The following is a 21,288-nucleotide window of genomic DNA, read 5'->3' on the forward strand; positions in this document are numbered from 1 at the left end:
CTTTCAGGGGCAGTGAGTAATACAGGCCCCTGGTGTCTGTGCTACAGGAATATTCAGGGCCTTGAGGACCCGGCTCCAATGTTTGGGGCCGGGTCTCTCCCCCAGCCCTGCCTGCTGCCCCCACGCGCCTCCCCCGGGCGTCTGCCCCCACCCTGAACTCCACAGCTCCCATTGGCCAGGAACCGCGGCCAATGGGAGCCATGGGGGCGGTGCCTGCAGGCAGTGGTGTGTGGAGACCCCCCAGCCTCTTCACCTAGGAGCCGCTGCCAGAGCGGTATGCGGGTCACTTTCAGGAGGCACTGAAGGTAGGCGCCACACCCCACACCCAAACTCCCTTCTGGAGCCCGCACTTCACACCCCCTCCTGCACCCCAACCCCCTGTCCCAGCCCAGAGACCACACCCCACACCCAAACTCCCTACCAGAGCCTAAACCCCCTTCCGCACTCAAACTCCCTCCCAGAGCCTTAGGCAGGTTGGGGGGACGGGACTTGGACTTGTTCTGGGCACCACCAAAAATTACACAAACCTGCCACCCCTGCACACTTTCCTTAGTCAACTGTACTGCTCGCTACTATGAAAGAGTCACATTAAGGCTGTGGTAATGAGGCAAGATGAAAAGAAAGGGACAGATTGTGTCAGGCTGCTGGTTAGGTGTGGGATCCCTCCTGTACTGAACACATTTGTGAGCTGCATTGAAACGTTTACAGCATTGGACACCCGAGTTGGACTGGTGGGTTCAATCAGCCTGGGCAATGACCTTTCACGCTGCCCAGAAAATATTAGTGACCTGATCACCTCCTCTTGCACTCTGTTGCCTTTAAGTTCTGACTGACGAAGCTGTGAAAGCACAGTGACAACTAAGGAATTCTAGATGCCCATGGATTTGTTACAAATTATAAAAAGATCAAATTCAATCCAGAGCAATGTAATTTCAGAAGCACCAGCTACATTTCATTGCCATTGCAACAGGACAGCACAAAAATAGCGAGTGAAGGAGCAGCAGGCTAGCCACTGCCTCTACCAGACTCAAATTTTCAAAAGTGGCCCCTAACTTGGGGGGTCTTAATTTGAGATTCTGAGGTTCCTATAACTGGGTCCCCCCAAATGGAGTTTCCTAAAATGAGAGGGGCCTTCTGAAAACGTAGGTCTCAAAGGAACAATGAACGGGAGATGAGGAGAGGTTAATTAGCCATGAACAGATCTCCCTCCCTCCCCTAATACAGACCATGAATGATGCATCACATTCCAGTTTCCATTTCATTTGTATTTTATCTGTATAGAGGTAGTGAGACGGAGAGTCAAGGGATAAGCCCTCCCACCCGTGTTCATGCGCCTCCCCCCGCCTCGCAATGTTGCAGCCTCGGCACTGGTGCAGGCTCACTCCTGATCCCACTCAACTTTTTTGGTAGGTGGCTACACACGCTTCTCTCTTTGCCCTCCAGAATGGAAAGCTGGAGTCGCACGCGGTTTGGCCTTTGCAGCTCCTTGAAAGCTCTGTCCTCAGCAGAAAACAGCCCGCACTGCCTGCCCTGGCGGTTTGAGCGCACCGGAGGGAGGAATCTGCAAGCTACTCGGTGTCACTCTTTGCAGAAAATCCCAACAGGAGAGCCGGAGCGTGCACGGGCAACGCAGGCACGGTCTGTGCATCACCTGCCGCTAACGCTGCAAGGAGACACATGCCCGCAGGCTGCCCAGGCCAGCGTGCCCTGAGCCGGGCCCACTGCAAGGGCTTTGCTAAAGGCAGGCGGCGGCTGTTCTGCAGCGTGCTCCCCCTCCCGAAGCCCTTCCCTGCTCCACCCTCCCCGCCCGCCGCAGCCGCCCCTTGGAGACCAGCTGCCGGGGCGGGGCCAGTCTCCCATAAAAAAGGGTGGCTGCGGCTTTTCTTCCTTCCCGGGACGCGATCCAGGGCGAGCCGAAGAGTTGGAGTCATGGGGACCTGCGTGGAGCTGAACACTAAGGCAAAGATGCCCATCCTGGGGCTTGGCACCTGGAAGGTACAGTAATTGCAGGAGATGGGGTCTAGGGCATGGTACCAAGCGGCCACCCGCGCTCGGGTGCGTTGCATCCCTTCCTCATCGCTGCCTCTGCAACTGCGGATCTGTTCGGGTCCGGTCCTCCCTTTGCAAAGTGTGCCGGCCTCCGCTTGGCTTCTTGTTCCAGGGCAGGCAGCTCTGGCACTTCCTGAGCACTGGGTGGTTCCTTTGCAAACTCTCTGGGTTTCTTCCGCTGGCAAGATTTGCCCCCTGTGCAAAGCGTCCTGTCCCCTGATGCGTCTGCAAGGCCTGGGATGCGGACGGGGAGGTGGAGGGGGGTGCCTGTATGCGCTCAGTGTGAATCGCGTTTGGCCATTCTGTAACACAGATACTGGGTTGCTGTGTGTCACGCTTCCATACCCCAGCCTTTGCTGCGTCTGAGCCCAGCTATTAAAAGTTGTTGGGCACATGGTGCCTCGTGTGTAATTCATGCATCTCTTAGGGGGGAGAGGAAGGAGTGTAAAGGCTTCCTGCGCTCCAAAATTTGTCTAGGAAATTGACTGGCCTATTTAAAGAGGTATTGCCAATTTAAAAATGGTGTATTCTGGACTAATTTTCTTTGCCCCTCTTACAGTTAACTTCCCCTATTTTAAAAAGAGCATTTTAAAAACGCAATTTTCTTGTTACTGCTCAAGTTTCAGTTTACCACTTCTCTCTGGCTGAATAAAAATCGATTAAAAACCAAAGAAGTCAGTTTCGCTTGTAGGCTCTTCTGCAATGTTTGGGTTTCAGACACTGCAAGAGAACTCTTTTTGTTTAGAACAGCTGATTTTATTAGCCTTTTCTTTAAAAAGTTTTCTATTGGCCTTATTATTTTTTTTTTATTACTTGGCTTTTAAAAGAATATCCCCTTAAGTCTCATGAAGTTTGTTGGTATCACTTTAAAAGTGAAATAACATACAAGAGTAGTTTCTAGAAAACTCAGGGCAGGGACTGTCTGTATTTTGTACATTGCACAGCATGTGATTGGTGATTCATAACTAGCAAGGCATACAATACCTGGGGGTGGGGGAGAGAGATTGAAAGAATTTATAATTTTAGTTAATACAGCCAGGAGTTTACATTTCTGGGTTCTGTTCCTAATTCTGACTTCAGACTTGTGTATGACTTTGAGGAGTGTTCATGCTTGCCTTTTTGTGTGTAAAACAGGGATATTACTGACCTATTTTATAAGGGCGTTGAGAAGATTAATGTTCATAAAGATCATCCTCTCTTGGAAAGTCCTACTGAAGCATGAAGCAGTATTGTAGTTATTATTAGAGATATGGCAAATGTGTGACAGTGGATCTTGCTAACATGTCATTAAACTTACTCTTGCTTTCTGACTGTGAAATCATTAAATGTTCCAAACAGATTTATAGGTAAACAGAGCTTTTCTTACATTTTTAAAAGCACTTTTCTTTGTCAGCTTTATGCAATGGTTTTGCTATCCACTGCTTGATGTGCTGGTTCCAATACTAAGTTAATGCAAGGTGGAGATCCAAGGTTTTAAGCTGTTTGATATCCCTAAAGTAAGGTGTGTCTACATAGCCTGCGGTAGCGAGCCTGCCAGCCTGGGTTGACTGACTTGGGGTAGCAGGGCTCATGCTAATGCTTTGAAGTTGCAGCTCAAGCTAGAGCCTGGGCTCTGAAGCCTAGGAAGGGGTGTTCATAGCCCAAACTCCAACCTGACTTGCAACTTGAAAGTGTGTGCATTTGTTTTATGCCTTACGGCAGAGCTCTGCATTATGTGGTCCCACAAAGCTGACAGTGTCTCATATAGGGAGGCAGGATAGCACAGTGGTTTGAGCATTGGCCTGCTAAATCCAGGGTTGTGATCTCAATCCTTGAGGGGCCATTTAGGGATCTGGGGCAAAAATTGGGGATTGGTCCTGCTTTGAGCAGGGGGTTGAAGTAGATGACCTCTTGAGATCCCTTCTAGCCCTGATGTTGTATGGTAGGTACAATGCTGTAAAATGCAATTTCAAACAGTGTGCTACAGTAGATTAGAATAGGTGACTTGCTGAACAATATGTCATATAAATAATTTCTGTAGGACTTTCTTCCCGTGGGCCTCTTACAGGCTGAGGATCACATACTGCTCCTGCACACTTACCTTATGCAGGCCCCAAGTGCTGGATGGCACGATATACCATAGCATAACCTGAAATCCATTGTCTGCTTTTTTTACCTTTTGAGAGCAGCAAGCTAGTGTATTAAGCAAACTTGTTATTTCAAGCAACTTTTGACCAGCAGAATTGGAACAAAATCAAATAGCAATCAGCAGCAACAGCTGGATTCATGCAATACCTGAAAATGCAGGCACTATCTGTTTTTTTTTTTTTTTTAATTATTCTTTTTTGCAGGAGCAAAATGTTCTCCTTCTAATTCTTTTGTTTAATGCACACTGCAGACTCTGAAATCTAATATTGGTTCATAGATGTCAGTCAGTGGACTGGTCTACATCTTGTTGTCTAGCCATATGCCCTGAGGGACAGAGCGGCAGCTCTGGTACTGTGGCAAGTTCCTGATTTGCAGTAGTTCAGGTGTTTTAGGATGAATTGATCACTGCCCATAGTTGGCAGGCAAATGCTTAACGCTTCCCTTGAGAAGACCAATCTCAACTGCATGCTCAAAGCACAGGGGTTGAAGACCATAGGGCTGGTCATTGGTACTTAAGTAACTCCCCTGCTGTCCTGTGAGATGAGTGCATTCTGAGGTGCGGAGGAGGATAGCTCTAAGAATCCTTGCTGGAAAAGCCTTTTTGGATAACATGTATGTAACATTTGAAATCTTCCTCCCCTCAGCAGTCTATATATCTGCCATATTATTTCTGGCTACCTATTCTCTTTTTTCAGAGTGGTGATTGCGCTCTTTTAGTGGTTGGGAAGCTTCTGCATCTCCCCAGCCTCCCCTCTTGTGGGATGCTTCCCTGTGTGATCATTAATACATAGCTCTTCTATTGCACTTCTTGTCCATCGAACTGAAAAACTTTTACAAAGAAGGTAGTTATTGGTATCCTCACTTTACAAATGGGGAAACTGAGGGATAGAGAGGTTATGTCATCTGCCCATCATCACACAGAACTTAGATCACCTGACTGTCCCTTGCCTTTCCCAGTGCACCGCACTGCCTTTCATAGGCTCATGCTTCTTCTGCTAGTGTGATAAATGAAGAGTGGGTAGCTCACTTTTATGGATAGCCAGCCAGCCAGTTAGCTATAAAATCCCTGTTACTAGCAGTTCTCTACTTGCTTTACCTGTAAAGGGTTAAAGTCCATAGGTAAAAGGAAGGTAGTGAGCACCTGACAAAGAGCCAATAGGAAGGCTAGAACTTTTTAAAATTGGGGGAAATTTTTTTCCCTTTGTCTGTCGTTCTCCAGAGAGAGGGGACAGGGCTGAAACTATGCTGTAAAAAGCTTTGGGCCAGGCATGGAAAATCATCACATCATACCTAGAAACTACTCATTTCAAACCCCAGATATGTAAGTAGGTCAGGAAATGTCTAGGAAGACAGATTAGTTTTATCTTTTATTTCTTTATGGCTTGTGGACTTCTCTGTGCTAACCCCAGGTGCTTTTTGTTTTGCATGTAATCTTTAAACTGGACCTCAAGAAGCTATCTTGATGCTTAATCCTTGTAATTAGGCTTTTTGCTAGGTTTTAAAAAACACAAGTTCCAGATGTATTTTCTTTCTTTTTGTTTTAAATAATTTTTTTTTTTTTTAAGAACAGGATTGAATTTTTGTGTCCCTGAGAGGTTTGTGCATTTGTTGGTTAATTAGCTGGTGGCAAAACTGATTTCCTTTGTTTTCTTTCACAGCTGTTCCCTGGGGGGGGAGGGGGGTAAAAGGGCTTGAGTGTATCCACAGGGAGGAATTCCCAAGTGCACCTTCCTGGGTTCCAAAAGGGTTTTTTGCACTTGGGTGGTGGCAGCATCTACCCATCCAAGGTCAGAGAAAATCTGTAACCTTGGGAGTTTAATACAAGCCTGGAGTGGCCAGTGTTAATTTTTAGAATCCTTGCAGGCCCCCACCTTCTGCACTCAAAGTGCCAGAGTGGGGACTCAGCCTTGACAGCTAGTTCCCAAGATAGCTCTTTTCCTAGGACCACTTGAAGGGTGTTGCTAAAGAGCCCTCTCTCATAGAAATTGCTCCTTGACAGCTATCCAGAGTAGGGTCATGGTGTGAGGCAGCTTTGTTTTGCTAAACTGTCCATGTAAGATGCAGGATGGATTGCTAGATGCACTGTTGGATGCCTTCATTAAGTCAGACAATAATTACTAGACAACCACAGAGAGACATTTTTTGTTGTGATTGCAAGGTGCCCAGATGCCTGGGAGGTGAACACTATAGAAGAAATAAATAAACTTTATTGGGGTTTCTGAGCCTCTAGCCACCTGGAAAATGGGGTATTTTAAAGTGTTGTTGGTGGTTTTTAATTTATTATTTTTATTAGTCTCCACCAGGGAAAGTGAAGGATGCAGTGAAGGATGCCATTGACATTGGATACCGCCACTTTGACTGTGCCTATGTGTACCAGAATGAGAATGAAGTAGGGGATGGGATCCAGCAGAAAATCAAAGAAGGGGTTGTGAAACGAGAGGACCTCTTTGTTGTCAGTAAGGTATGGCTGCGGCAGGAAGATCACGGTCATGGGGCAGATTCAGTGCACCCAGGGTGTTGGAGGAAGATGGAAAACTTCACTCCTTTCTGACTCGATGGGATAAAGCAATTCAAGACATGGTATATTTTACCATTGAGTTGTGTTTCCTGCTTCACATGTTCATATGGGATGGGTATAAAGGGCATGCACAGGGAAGGATAAAAGACATCTTGGATTCTCTCCTATTTGGAGTGGCTCTTCTCCAGTGAACGTACCAGCAATGGAGGTGGGAATATTGTGCCCTTCCAATAATTGAGGAAGGGACAAGTGTTTTTTGCCTTCCATGCTGATCTTATAATGTAGACCCTAGAGCTGGACTTAAGGTAAGAACTTTAAGGCCAGAAGGGACCATCATGTTTATCTAGTCTGACCTCCTGCACATAAGAACCCTCACTCACCCACTCCTGTAATAGACCCCTAACCTCTTGCTGAGTTACTGAAGTCCTTGAATCATGGATGGGCATTAGGGGCTACAAGATTGCCCCCCCCCCCCTTCTAGTGCAACTTCCAGAATTGGAGCAATGTAGCAAGCTACTGTTTGGCTCTTTCCATTTCTGCTGCTGGAAGGAGGACCAGGTTGTGGCTTTCTGAGCCTGGCCTGTGTTCAGAAAGGTATTTCAGTATTGTGACACTAACTTTTGGGTACCTAGAAAATCACAAGAGCACACTGCAATTCACAAAGCCTGAGTGAAGTGCCTGGGCTCCTATGCAATGAATGGGGAGAGATGGACAGCTAAGAATGTGATTTAGAAAAGCCAGCCTGCTAGGTGGGGGAGCCGTTTAACCTAACCAATGGAGATGAGAGATGTGTATGCTAAGCCCCGCCTCTCTCTCTGTCTCTGTGTGTGAAATAGGCACCTGTCTCTGCTAGTGATTGACAAAGGGGAACTGCTCTCTCGATATCGAGCATCTTAGACAGCTAAACTGCTTCTTGTGAGAATGAGTTGTGTGGGTGCCTTACACCACACAAAGTTGAGGCTGACCACTGTATGATTGCTAGTCCAGTGGCTAGAGCCCTCACCTGGGCTCTAGAAGACCTACGTTCAATTCTCCCCACAGGCAGAGGGTAAGAAAGGATTCAAACAAGGGTCTCCCACCTCTCAGGAGGATGGGCTAACCATTGAACTATGGGACTCTTTTGTGAGCACGTAAGAATGACTCTGTAGCATGGTCATTAGGATGCCCATTTGGGAGACCCAACATCCAGTCCTTGTGCTCCAATTGTTTTTCCATTATTTATCTGGAATGGAATAGCTTCCGTAGAGACTGAACACCCACACCAGAATATCCCAGAGCTCAGTGGTTGGAGCACTCTCCTGAAAGGTCAGTCAGGCCTCTCTTCAGATCCTTTCTTCCCCTCTGCCTGAACGGAAAATTGAACCTGGGTCCTCCATGTCCCAGGTGAGTGCCTCTTGGTGAGATTTTGAATTATACCTGATCTGGTAGTGGGCCTCTGAACATGCCTGCCAGATTGGGCACCGCATGTGACTTAGGCAGACAAATTGCTATCTTCCCTTGGCTTGTGCATTGCTCTGGGACTTAGGTGGGAGAAAGGCATCCAGATTCAGGATGGGGGGCAGCAGTGAGCATGTCCAGAGGCAGAAACATAGACACCTAGGGAACTTTTACCCTGAAAATGTAGGTGCCAAATGAAAATTGCATTTAGGTGCGTGCTGGGTTTGGCAGGAGTTTCCTGGTTTTCAGGGGAGCCTAAAGCTGTGACTTAGGTGCCTAAGTACTCTTGTGAATCCAGGCCATGTGACAATTCAAAATCATGGGGGCCCAAATAAATTTTTTGCATTGTATGTGTTTGAACCCATTCTTTATCTAGGCTCTTAAATTAGGTGATCAAATCAGAAGGCACTCGCAGCCCTATTGGCTGTCTAGGTTGTCTTGTAAATGTTTAGCTAGCCAAACTCATGCAGGAGATTTTCCCATCTCCCTGCTTCCAGACACAGATGGCTGGAAAGCTTCATTACCCTGTAGCTCTTAGTTTTCTCTTTCCGAATACCATGTCTTGCAATAAGTGGCTTTTTATTGTTGCCTTAACTGGTAAAATTTTGTTAACATCTTAATCTGCCAGAACCCAATTTTGTCAGGTAAACTGCTACTGAAAATATTAGCATCAAGAAACGTTCCCTCTGTCTCTGCTCACAGATTGAGCCTGTAAATGAGGGTAATATTCCCAGACCTGCTTCCTGTAGGTGTGATGTGACTTTGTCCTGTTTGGGAGAGTTTTGTAAGAGCATTTGCCTGTGAGGTCACTGCTTTGCTTGGTTTTCCTTTTATAGCTGTGGTCCACATTCCATGAGAAATCTCTGGTGAAGGGAGCATGCCAGAAAACCCTTGATGCATTGAAACTGAATTACTTGGATCTGTATCTCATTCACTGGCCTTTGGGATTTAAGGTACTGTAATGTTTAACACTTTTGTTTCTTCCTGACAGATTCTGGAGAAGCAACTGTCCTCCTGGTAAACTATCCTGTTACCGCCCCAACCCTCTTACCCTCAAGGAGGACTGAGCTTCCTCCGGGATATCTCAGCATCACTCTTTGGGCTGCTTATTCAACTTTACTGTATGGGTGTGTGAACAAGGCTTGCATCCCTGAAGTGGAGCATGCTACTTTTACCACGTTCCCTCCCCTGTTGATCCAAGAAGAGATGAACCTGGGATCAGATCCAGGTCTGAGTGCAGGGTAGCTTATACCTTTAGCCATTTGATTACCAATTTCTTCTTTATTGGTATGTCTTCCTTTTTATACAAAGGATAGCTATATTCCTTGCTTCTTAACAAGTCTGTTTTTCCTTGTTGCTAGTAGCAGCACTCTTAGGCCTTGTCTGCACTACCGGGGTAAGCTGACCTGAGTTATGCTACTCCAGGTACAAGAATAACATAGCTGGAGTCGATGTAACTTAGGTTGACTTACCGCGGTGTCTATACCACATCTCCCATTGACTTACCTTATTCCTCTCATTGCAGTGGAGAACACTCTTCACTAGACACTAAATCAACCCCTGCTGCATTGATTGCAGCAGCGTCAGTCTACCGGTAGTGTATACATGACCTTAGTTAAGCAGCAGGCAGTGAAATAAGCTCTTAATTTCTCTTCTCTCTGACATCCACCCCAATCCCTAAGCACAGTACAAACTTGTAGTTACCATCTGCCATAAGAGCCTTGTTCTGCAATCCATGGCTTTCAGAACTGGCAACTTTCATTTTAAAGTCCATATGCAGATTAAAGATATGGTTGAAGCTGGTGATGTCTCACTCCTTGTCTTGGCTCTTCTTTTCTGTTCAAGCCTGATAAAAAATACCTTCTCCTTGGTATTCTGCGCAACTCCCAAATGCACTCTCCAGTATCTTTTAGTTTTTTTAGGGTGGACAAAGTAAATGAAATAAGGCTGTACTGGTTCTGCAGGCAGGCTGTAAAGGAGTCTAGGCAAGGGAGCTTTTTATAATAGCAAGAGCATAGACAGTAACTTATGCACACAGTCTGTCCCATTGTCTTTTCCCCATTCTCTGCAATCCATACATAGTCTCCCACTGAAGGCCTGTAACAGCACACCATCACTCATCCAACAGATGGAGTCAGATATAAATCCGGCTTAATAAAGGAATGCCCCATTATGTACATCATGGGACAACATGTAAAACCTGTGTGCTTTGCTACACCCATAGATAACAGACCTATAACTCAGCTGTACTTGTACTATGGTGGATCACTGGATCTATCCCTGAACTGCAGGCCAGCCACAGATCTAACCCTATTTATTGGGATGGATTATCTGGCTGGAATGATGAATGTGAAGCGTGAGGGAGGGAGATCTTGCCAGAATGAGTAAGATAACTACTTAAATAGGAGTTACTATTCCTCTTTTTCTGCCCTAAGAGTTCGAGCTGCTATACAGAATCTGAGTTCCATTTGACTCCCCAAGAATTCTAGTTTTTCAGCAGAAAATTCACCAGAGGACGTTTCAGACTTTCTGCCTTGCATTGACAGGCTGGAGAGCACCTGTTTCCTGTGGATGAGAAAGGCATGGTCTTGCCCAGTACCACAAATATTCTGGACACTTGGGAGGTGAGTCTTATTACAGTTTTCAGAGTAGCAGCCGTGTTAGTCTGGATTCGCAAAAAGAAAAGGAGTACTTGTGGCACCTTAGACTAATGCATCCGATGAAGTGAGCTGTAGCTCACGAAAGCTTATGCTCTAATAAATTTGTTAGTCTCTAAGGTGCCACAAGTACTCCTTTTCTTATTACAGTTTGAGATTCATTTTGGCTCTGTGATTTAGATTATCTATTTTATATTTGATTTCTCTGCAAAGAACTTATCATTCATTCAAAATTATTTGTAAATACCTTCATTCTTGATTTGCACATGACTTAGAATTCTATGTAAATATTCCAACTGTACATTTATGCAAGTCAGGTGATCTTTTTGTTCTCTGACTGGCTGCCTTGGGTAATTTAGCTCACAGGAAATGTGAGTGTAAATTTTCAGTTCATTTGGATTCAAACTTAAAATTCAGGCTAGAAAACTTCTTTGCTAGAATACTAACAAACATGTAAGGTGATAGACATAGTCAAAGTAAATTGACTGAAATTTTAACATTTTTGTTAAAAATTCTCAGCTCTGCTTATTACTTGCAGAAGTAAAAGGAGAGTTGTAGGTTTATATACTACCCACAATCTTGAGGATAACCCAGCACTGGCAGAATAGTGGACTATCTGACACAGGTCTCTCCTAACTCACTCGTATGATTAATAAAAATGCGTAAAAACTCTCACAGCCAGAAAAGAAACCTCAGAGAAGAGGGTGAAAAACACCGTTCTCTCTGCATCCCTTTCCCCTGGTGGACTCCAGAACATATGTGATGAATCCAACCAAGTGTCCTATCACTGGTTATCCTCAAAGAAATAAACCATGTTGGCAGCAAGAATGCCTTATTTAGGCCCTGCCTTGTGTATCTGGTTTCATAGATTCATAGATACTAAGGTCAGAAGGGACCATTCTGATCATCTAGTCCGACCTCCTGCACAGCGCAGGCCATAGAATCTCACCCACCCACTCCTATGAAAAACCTCACCTATGTCTGAGCTATTGAAGTCCTTAAATCATGGTTTAAAGACTTCAAGGAGCAGAGAAGCCTCCCTCAAGTCACCCATGCCCCATGCTACAGAGGAAGGCGAAAAACCTCCAGGGCCTCTCCAATCTGCCCTGGAGGAAAATTCCTTCCCGACCCCAAATATGGCGATCAGCTAAACCCTGAGCATATGGGCAAGATTCACCAGCCAGATACTACAGAAAATTCTTTCCTGGGTAACTCAGATCCCAACCATCTAATATCCCATCTCAGGGGATTTGGTCTATTTACCCTGAATATTTAAAGATCAATTACTTACCAAAATCCCATTATCCCATCATACCATCTCCTCCATAAACTTATCAAGTAGAATCTTAAAACCAGATAGGTCTTTTGCCCCCACTGCTTCCCTTGGAAGGCTATTCCAAAACTTCACTCCTCTGATGGTTAAAAACCTTCGTCTGATTTCAAGTCTAAACTTCCTGGTGGCCAGTTTATACCCATTTGTTCTTGTGTCCACATTGGTGCTGAGCTGAAATAATTCCTCTCCCTCTCCTGTATTTATCCCTCTGATATATTTATAGAGAGCAATCATATCTCCCCTCAACCTTCTTTTAGTTAGGCTAAACAAGCCAAGCTCCTTAAGTCTCCTTTCATAAGACAAGTTTTCCATTCCTCGGATCATCCTAGTAGCCCTTCTCTGTACCTGCTCCAGTTTGAATTCATCCTTTTTAAACATGGGAGACCAGAACTGCACACAGTATTCTAGGTGAGGTCTCACCAGTGCCTTGTATAATGGTACTAAAACCTCTTTATCCCTACTGGAAATGCTTCTCCTGATGCATCCCAAAACCACGTTTGCTTTTTTCACAGCCGTATCACATTGGCAGCTCATAGTCATCCTACGATCAACCAATACTCCAAGGTCCTTCTCCTCTTCCGTTACTTCTAATTGATGCGTCCCCAACTTATAACTAAAATTCTTGTTATTAATCTCTAAATGAATAACCTTACACTTCTCACTATTAAATTTCATCCTATTACTATTACTCCAGTTTACAAGGTCATCCAGATCCTCCTGTATAATATCCCGATCCTTCTCTGAATTGGCAATACCTCCCAGCTTTGTATCATCTGCAAACTTTATTAGCACACTCCCACTTTTAGTGCCAAGGTCAGTAATAAAAAGATTAAATAAGATTGGTCCCAAAACCAATCCCTGAGGAACTCCACTGGTTACATAGACTCAGATTCTCTTGTCCTCTTAGGCTATGGAAGAGCTGGTAGATGCAGGTCTGGTGAAAGCCATTGGAATCTCCAACTTTAACCACGAACAGATTGAGAGAATCTTGAACAAGCCTGAGTTAAAATACAGGCCTGCCAACAACCAGGTAAGCTGCTTAAAGGCAACAGCTCAGTGTCTCCGGGATCCTGAGGATCTGATCATGTCAGTTCTTTTACAGTGGGGAAGTAGGGAGTGGGCAAACAGAGTAGGGATAAAAGATGTTTTCAGTCCTTCTAGAATTGTGCAGGGGCACTTGAGGGAGTGAATGTTAATAAATATATAATTCTTACAATGACTTCCTGGTGAAAAGTACTAAATGCTGTACAAAAGAGTTAAGTATCATTATCTTCATTTTATAGTAGGGCAACTGAGGCACAGAGTGGGAGAGTGTGCCTTGTTCATGTTAGTGTAGTCCTGCTTGAAATGGGACTACCTCAATGTGAACTAGGTCCCTTTTTTAGTTCTTGCCAGCAGGGTCTAACCAGGGCAGTTAGAGCACAGCATATGAGCATGCTGTACAGTTCACACCCCTTGTAGTCCACACTGCTGCTATATAGATGACCCCTAAGAAAGCTAAGAGCACCATCCTGCAAGGGGCTGAGTGAGAACCTTCCATTCCCATTGACTTCAGAGGATGTTGCTAGGCTTAAGCCATAAGTGGGAGAATACAAGTGTTTATAACAGAAACAACTTGCCTATACTTCAGCTACTAGCAACAGCCACAGTATAATGGAGGGGGTTGAGTAATGGCTGTGGTAGGAAAAATAACTGAATTGCTTGACTGGTCTGTTTTTAAAATCTCAAATGCAAAATAAGTAGATTGTGGTTATCACCCTTCTCTGGTACCGTGATATAAATGATCCAAGTTCAATAATGGTTTTCTTATCAATGTACTAAAAGAGAGGGTTACTTTAATGCCTAGGTGAAAATGGAGAATAAAATCTGAACCTCATTCTTGTATCTTGTTAGTAATAGTAATTATAATATTTCAAAATCAATATGTGCCTCCTTCCTGTGGATGTTGAAAGTATATCTCACCAATTCAGTTACATTAATTTTCTTTCAAACAATCAAAGATAGTAGTGAGTTGGCTGGTCAAATAACGACTCTTTTTTTAGTTCAAGTGTTTAGCATTTGGTTTTTTGTAAAAGTTGAAAATCAAGAAATTGGCATCCTATGGTCTTCTGCTCATAAATGAGAGCTCATGTCCAGCTAACAGCGCAAAGACTAATATTATTAGCATATTTCTGGTTCAATACAAAATACTTTAGACTAGCTCTCTTCTTGGGGGGAGGGAGAAAATGTTAAATTGAAATTTCTGTAGCATAGAACTTAGAGTGAAAGGGTTGGGGAGGGCCAAAGGAATACTCAGTAATTTGCAGATATTTTCAAACATTCTTCTGTAAACACACATGAACTATTCCATCTGCAATTCATTTTGGAAAAAATCCTCATTTTAATCTTTGATGGAAGGTCTTTTCCTTTAATCTGAATACTCGCTCATTGCTGTAAACAGGGGGTAGCAATTGTTTAAAGTAGTTTCTGTATATTCAGTTAGGCCTTTCACCCTGAGCCAGTTGTAACAGATGAACTAGCATAGCTCTGAAGAAAAATCTCAGGAGCCTGTCTATATTCATATCGGAGACACAATGTCACTGGTTCATGTTTCATACTAAATATAGCCAAAACTCTGCCTGTTGGGCACCTTTGAAAAGGGGCAACCCAGCCAGGCACTTCCATTATATACTGTACGAGCAGCTGAATTTCTTCATGCTGCAGAAACAAAATAGCCACGCAGCATCTATCCAGCTGGACTCAGCCGTAAGCTGCACGATGACTAATATTCCAAACTATTTTAGGAGTTTTGGGAAACTGCCACATCTCCTAACAGCAATGCAGCTAGAACCATAAATAAAACAGGCTGCAACCCATCCTGTGCAATGTAGTGTCTTGGTCCCACCTGCCAGCGGCATGAGATTTCAAGGCCTTCAGTCTGAAAGCAGCAATCCAGATGGTTTGAATGACCAACAGGATAGGCTCTGTTTAAGTTTATGCTCCCCAATGTGTAGGTACCCTGAAAATCCCTTCAGTTATCCAAAGCCTCAATTGTCCAAACTGAGCCAGTGCCCCATGACTTTGTGGTAATCCTGGTTGTACTGTGGGTTGTACTGCAGTAGCTTACCAGAATGTGGGCCCAACATTAAGGGTTCTGTAGTCTTTCCTCTGATCTGCCTGGTATGATGATGATGATGATTCCATTAAAACTAATGGTAGGCACACATGTGCATTGTCTGGAAAAAGAAATTCCATAACAGACAATGATCTAATGAGTAAAATTTGTTCAGTATTTACATTTTGGATGAATAGGGCCACTTTCAACAAGAGCACTCATGTACAGCAGTAACCAGTATTGAAATTTCCCTATAAATGGATTGAAATGTACCTTACCTGTTAACATCAAAACAGTCTTATGTTATTCTAAAGTAATGGTCTGGAACACTCCAGTTCATAGTACTGATGCTACAGTACTTTCCAAAATATTTGTATCTTTAACTAGGGAAGCTAAACAAGAAAACTTTAAATTGGAAGAATTAGCCCTACTCATTTGAATTTCACTTCAACTAGATTACTCTGATTTTATGCTATACTTTTGGATACAAACTTTATTGTACTGCTTCAGTTGCATAATTATGAGGCTGACTATTTTGTAAATCTTTGAAGAACAAAGTTGATGATTAAAATATAAGTGAGGTATGGTCCCCCAGCCACTCCTCTGCCTTGTAATATCCCATAATAACTGAAACGCAACAGATAAAACACAAAAACAAGAACATTTCATAAAATACGAACCAACAAAAGTTGTGTAACAGACACAGGGTTCATAATTGGTAGGTTGGCAAGTTGTGACTAAAGATATTTCCTGTAAGTGGAATAGGAAATGATCCCTGGAACACAGCAGTATTAGGGCAGACTGCCTCTGAGTAAATTTATGTCCTTGTGTTCACAGATTGAATGCCACCCGTACCTTACCCAGGAAAAGCTGATTAAGTATTGCCAATGCAAAGGAATCTCTGTCACAGCATACAGTCCCCTCGGATCTCCTGACAGGCCATGGTAAGAATGCTTTGCAGCCTAACTTGCCTGATAGTGACAATGTGTATGTTGAACTTGAAACTGAGGCAAGTTGAACAAGTAACACACGCAGTTGTAATGGGCACATGCTTCTGTTAGTATGTAGCGTCATTTTATGAAAACTTGCCACCATTAACTTTCTATCCCTTGTTTTTACAGGGCTAAACCAGAGGACCCTTCCCTCTTGGATGACCCCAAGATTAAGGAGATTGCAGCCAAGCACAACAAAACCCCAGCTCAGGTATCTGTGCCCAGCAAAGTGAGGTCGCTGCATGATATCTGCTGCTTCCTTTTATAATGTGTCCTCTTGTTTCAGCATTCTAATCTTGTGTAGACTCTACATTCTTTGCAATCTGATTCCGTTCTTAAAATCTCATTGTAAAGATAAGGAATTAATGATCACCTGGTTATTTGGATAACAGAGGAAAGGGAAACTCAAAGTTTATGGAGGAGATGGTATGATGGGATAACATGATTTTGGTAATTAATTGATCTTTAAATATTCATGGTAAATAGGCCCAATGGCCTGTGATGGGATGTTAGATGGGGTGGGATCCGAGTTACTACAGAAAATTCTTTCCTGGGTATCTGGCTGTTGAATCTTGCCCATATGCTCAGGGTTTAGCTGATCGCCATATTTGAGGTCAGAAAGGAATTTTCCTCCAGGGCAGATTGGAAGAGGCCCTGGAGATTTTTCGCCTTCCTCTGTAGCATGGGGCATGGGTCACTTGCTGAAGGATTCTCTGCTCCTTGAAGTCTTTAAACCACAATTTTGAGGACTTCAGTACCTCAGACATAGGTGAGAGGTTTATCACAGGAGTGCGTGGGTGAGATTCTGACCTCCTGCACAATGCAGGCCACAGACTAGATGATCATAAAGGTCCCTTCTGACCTTAGTATCTATGAAACAGAGGAAAGGGAAACATGCAGCTTTCGCCTGACCGCCACTGTTCAACCCATTGCAGTTCAATAAGTGTCAGCTTGGCCTTGAGTACTGCAGTGATGAAGAGGTGCTTTAGAACTGGAATGGTTCTGATGAACTGCATCTTCGTGTATATTGAATCTTTGCTCTAATAGTACTGTTTATTTAGAACAGGGAGGTTTCAGTCTCTTACTGGTGATGAATGACTTATAAGTAACCCTGCTGATCTGTTTAGGTTCTGATCCGGTTTCATATCCAGAGAAATGTGATTGTGATTCCCAAATCTGTTACACAACATCGTATTGAAGAGAACTTTAAGGTAAGATTGCAAATAAAATTCAGGTTGGCTTTGAATCGTAGTAACTAGATAACCTGGGAAGGGTGAGAAAATATGGCTATTCTCAAATAAGGAAGTGAAAGATTCTTTATTACCTTTACATACAGTATACTGAAGGTTAAACTGACACTCAGGATTAATGGCAACAGTGAGCAGAACTGTCTTAAAAATAAATGCACAAAGTGGCTGTACAGGGTCCTAGTTAGTGTTTCCTTTCTCTTGTGTGCTGAGCTGGCAGGTAAAACTTGCCTAATACCTCAGTGTATACAAAGCAGTGTCAAGAAAATAGCTTTCCTCTACTCAGATCCAATCTTTGATATCACATATATATACACACCCACACACTAACTAACTGCACAGCTTGTCATATACTTGTTCTTAATTCAGTGGTACTTTACTGAATTACCAGTGAATTAAAAACACTTAGATTGTTTGCTAAATTAAAATATTCAAATTAAACAAATTGTGAGAACACGCACATTGGATGAACTGGAACACTGAAGTTTTCAAGCATTGTATTCTTAACAAGCCGGTAAAATGTATTACCCATAATCAGAGGAGTTAGCTGTCAGTGAATATGAACAAATGCAGAGGATGAATGTGTAGCTAATTGTCTTATAACAGTTCACAAAAGCTTTCAGTATAGCTGATGTGTCTGTAGCTTCAGTTTACATGTTTCTCTGACAATAGACAGCAGCTGTTCAAAAAGCAATACTTTAGTTGTACAAAGCAATCATTGCTTCTAACTAATCCGATTTTTTTTTTTTCAGGTCAAGTTGGGAGTGTTTATGAAGCTTTTCTTTCAGAGTTGTGAATCTTTGATCACCCAAGTCTTGACTACACTGTTTGAAAAGCTAACTAAAAGTTTTCTCTTGTCAGGTGTTTGACTTTGAATTGACTAAAGAGGAGATGGAAACCATCCTCACCTTTAATAAGAACTGGAGAGCCTGTGCATTCACCATGTAGGTGACTGTTTTCAAACACATTTTTTTTTTTTTTTTTTTTGAAAAATCCGGGAATTATTTTTGTGTGTGTGAGAGAGAGAGATTGATTTAAAAAAAAAAAAAAAGCAAACTGAAATTTTGGACTGTCTAACAAACAGGTCTGTCAAAAACCGACCTGAAAAAATAATTTTTGAACATCTTCACAGTGGTAAACATATGGCCTTATTTTTAATACCTACGTTTGATTTAAACTGACTTATTTATCAAGAAGGAAGAGTCTGAACACAGGAGTTCTTAGTCTCTAGTTCTAAACCTAGTTCTGACATGGGACTGGATCTGTGATGTTGATTGAGCCATTTAACTGTCTGCTTCACGCTTTGTCAGTAGAACAGAGATACTTACCTCTCTGGAGTTTAATGTTTGCATGCTAAATACTTAATTCCAATGGAGAATTAAGGAATTAAATTGCCCTTGGAAGTCCTAAAACTTGAGATGTATTCATCAGCTTCTGTGCTGTCAGTTGAGTTTTCACTCCACATTATAAAATGAAATATAACTTGCAACACCTGCCAAGATGAAACCAGTAACATGTGTTCTTCCACCCAAATATATCTGCATTCCTACTTAGCAGCGCATGAACATGTCCTTGCGCATCATGATGTTGCAAAATTATCCCTTTGTTCCCTTTTGCTTGATGGATGTGAGGAAATAAAGCAGTTGTGATTCTGTTGCTGGGTTTTAGTGGGGGATTTTGTTTAGTTTGTTTCTTTTCAACCAAGTCTATTTTTGGAGTGGGAAGTCTCCAATTTTAGGCAATCCCAGAATCTCAGAGTACTCTCTCTTCTGTCACACTCTGAAATGATCCCTGGAACTGAGTGTTAAAGGGTGCTGTCCTAAATGGATAGGAAACCTGTTTCAAATAAAGTGTCAAATGGAGCTCTGTGTAAGGGTGTTTTAGCCTAAACAATAGCGTTTTTTTGTTGCTTTTTGCCTTGGATGAATTTAAAATGGCTCCGATTCTTATTACTAATGTCCCATCTGAAGAACAGGTAAATGATGTAAATAAGCTTACATTTTCAAAACTGAGTGATAGTTTTTCAGGGTCTTTTGGGGTTAGTAAATAGAATTCTAATACAATAACAAATTTAGCAAGGAATCTTGCTTTTCTGTATGAAATTAAAAAGATGGCAATATAGAGAAATGAACACAATATTAGGAGTTAAATTCCCAAATCCTGAGCCTGGCTGGCCAGCTTATTTGTCATATACAGCTTGGTTGATCACTCTGCCAGACGTTTTTCTTTTTTTCCCGACCATTTTTAAAATATGGACACTATCTCATTAGGGATATCAAGTGTTTGAAGTGTTTAGTATGAAGTATTAATACTTCTGTAGCGATCATAGCACCTTGCAATATCAAGCTCAGAAACCAAAACTGATTGTTAAAAAATTACCATTTGAATGACACAGCACAAATGTAAACACTTAATCTAAAAAGCATTCAGATCTCCCTGCCTGTGACTTCTCAATGTCTAAATGCAAAGGGGTTGGGGAAGCTTGTGTATAAACTGGATATGTTTCTGAGGCTGGTAGGGACTTAACGCCTGTGTAGACTGCTTGTGTACCATTGAGAACCTTCTCTTCAGTCCAGAAAAAGGCACCAATGCCAATATGAGCAGTGTTTAATTCAGTTTTCAGAATAACCTTTCTTCTTTTTCTTTTCCTCAGGTGCACAGATCACAAGGACTATCCTTTCAAAGCTGAGTATTAAAGCTGGTAGTGTCTTGCCATGCTTCCTGACTCCTGGCAGTGGTTCACTTCTGCTGTTACCTCTGACTTGTTCGTTTGTCCCAATAGCAGTTTTTTCACACTACAGCTATCACACTGTACTTCTATTCTGGCTACAGAAGATGTGCTCAAAGGAAATTTTATAAGGAGTCTGAAGAACAAAACACTGAATATAATTTTGACCTCCTTATTACGTGAGAGTGTGTTTGCCAAGATAGCTGGCTGGGATTGGCTCAAGTTGAACAGAAAATACAGTAATTCAAATTCTCTGTTCACACTGTTTCACAACAGGTTGTAATGTGATTGAGATCACTCTCTGCTCCCAGATGGGAGGGTTAGACTGCTGTCATTTGGAAGAGCCAATTCTGAAGCCTTGTCTGTTAAATTCCTGTTTTTGGAACACTCCTTTGCCTTTCACTCCATGTTGAAGTGCCAGTTGACTTCTGAGTATGGACATTTGCTATCTGTGCAGCTCTCCCAAACAATGGAGCTTTTTTGGCAGTCTAAAACTGTTTTTTGCTTGTAATAAAATGTTGTCTAGTTACTTTGTGTAATGAGATGATTATTTCAGCATTGCTGTGACAGTAATTCTGCAGCTGCCCCTTTGTGTGCAGCTGTCTCCAGCCCTCAAACAAGAGAATAAAAAAATCATTCTTTGTGTTTAAACACAGAAAGCTCACTTCACTTTCATACTAATTTCTTATGCAGAACCTGCTGTCCTTAAAGGATCTGCAGCTTTTGTGGTACTGATGCAAAAACGCATGAATCCATGCAAAATCCTGGCTAACCAAAAAGTTAATGTACTTATGCCTCTTGACACTCAAACGCGGTTGTCATCTGTTTAGATGGGGGACTTTTTAAAAATGTAGTTACTTGCTTTTTCTAGTAAAATTGGAAACAAATGGAGTAACAATGCAATAGGTCAATCTTTTATTAAAGGTATCGCTTATTTTTGACTAGTTCAAGGGGCATTCCTGCAGAGGAATTTAAACCTAGGCAGACTTCCATTTGATTGTCTAAATTTATAGTAGTAACATTCCTCATTAGGATGGCCAGTACAAAGGTTACACCAAAGGCTTAGTGAGCTACAAAACGCAGTCTTCAGCCTTTCTTAAATAACC

General features: G+C 42.7%; 1 protein-coding gene across 5 annotated transcripts; it reads left to right on the top strand.

Annotated features, from left to right (window-relative positions):
• Positions 1-1,344: 1,344 nt before the first annotated feature.
• LOC119855187 (aldo-keto reductase family 1 member B1) lies at positions 1,345-20,711 on the top strand. Of its 5 annotated transcripts, XM_038400797.1 has the most exons (10): positions 1,345-1,995; positions 6,470-6,637; positions 8,968-9,084; positions 10,678-10,755; positions 13,029-13,151; positions 16,053-16,159; positions 16,337-16,418; positions 17,335-17,418; positions 18,316-18,398; positions 20,108-20,711. In XM_038400797.1, the coding sequence occupies exons 1-10, from the start codon at positions 1,678-1,680 to the stop codon at positions 20,148-20,150; spliced, it is 1,203 nt and encodes a 400-aa protein (XP_038256725.1). In that variant the 5' UTR covers positions 1,345-1,677; the 3' UTR covers positions 20,151-20,711. The 5 variants fall into 5 exon arrangements, with proteins under 5 accessions (XP_038256725.1, XP_038256754.1, XP_038256745.1 ...); XM_038400817.2 differs by lacking the exon at positions 6,470-6,637 and having other exon boundaries at positions 1,817-1,995; XM_038400808.2 differs by lacking the exon at positions 10,678-10,755 and having other exon boundaries at positions 1,819-1,995.
• Positions 20,712-21,288: the final 577 nt, after the last annotated feature.

The sequence above is a fragment of the Dermochelys coriacea genome, chromosome 1 (genome assembly GCF_009764565.3).
Source record: "Dermochelys coriacea isolate rDerCor1 chromosome 1, rDerCor1.pri.v4, whole genome shotgun sequence".
NCBI classification, from domain to species: domain Eukaryota; kingdom Metazoa; phylum Chordata; order Testudines; family Dermochelyidae; genus Dermochelys; species Dermochelys coriacea.

Bases quoted from the DNA above. Each gene is read 5' to 3' on its own strand.
- LOC119855187 (XM_038400797.1), top strand. From the start codon at position 1,678: ATGCCCGCAGGCTGCCCAGGCCAGCGTGCCCTGAGCCGGGCCCACTGC. The intron at 1,996-6,469 runs GTACAGTAATTG...TATTTTTATTAG, and splicing joins TGGGGCTTGGCACCTGGAAG to TCTCCACCAGGGAAAGTGAA. The intron at 17,419-18,315 runs GTAAGATTGCAA...TTCTCTTGTCAG, and splicing joins GTATTGAAGAGAACTTTAAG to GTGTTTGACTTTGAATTGAC.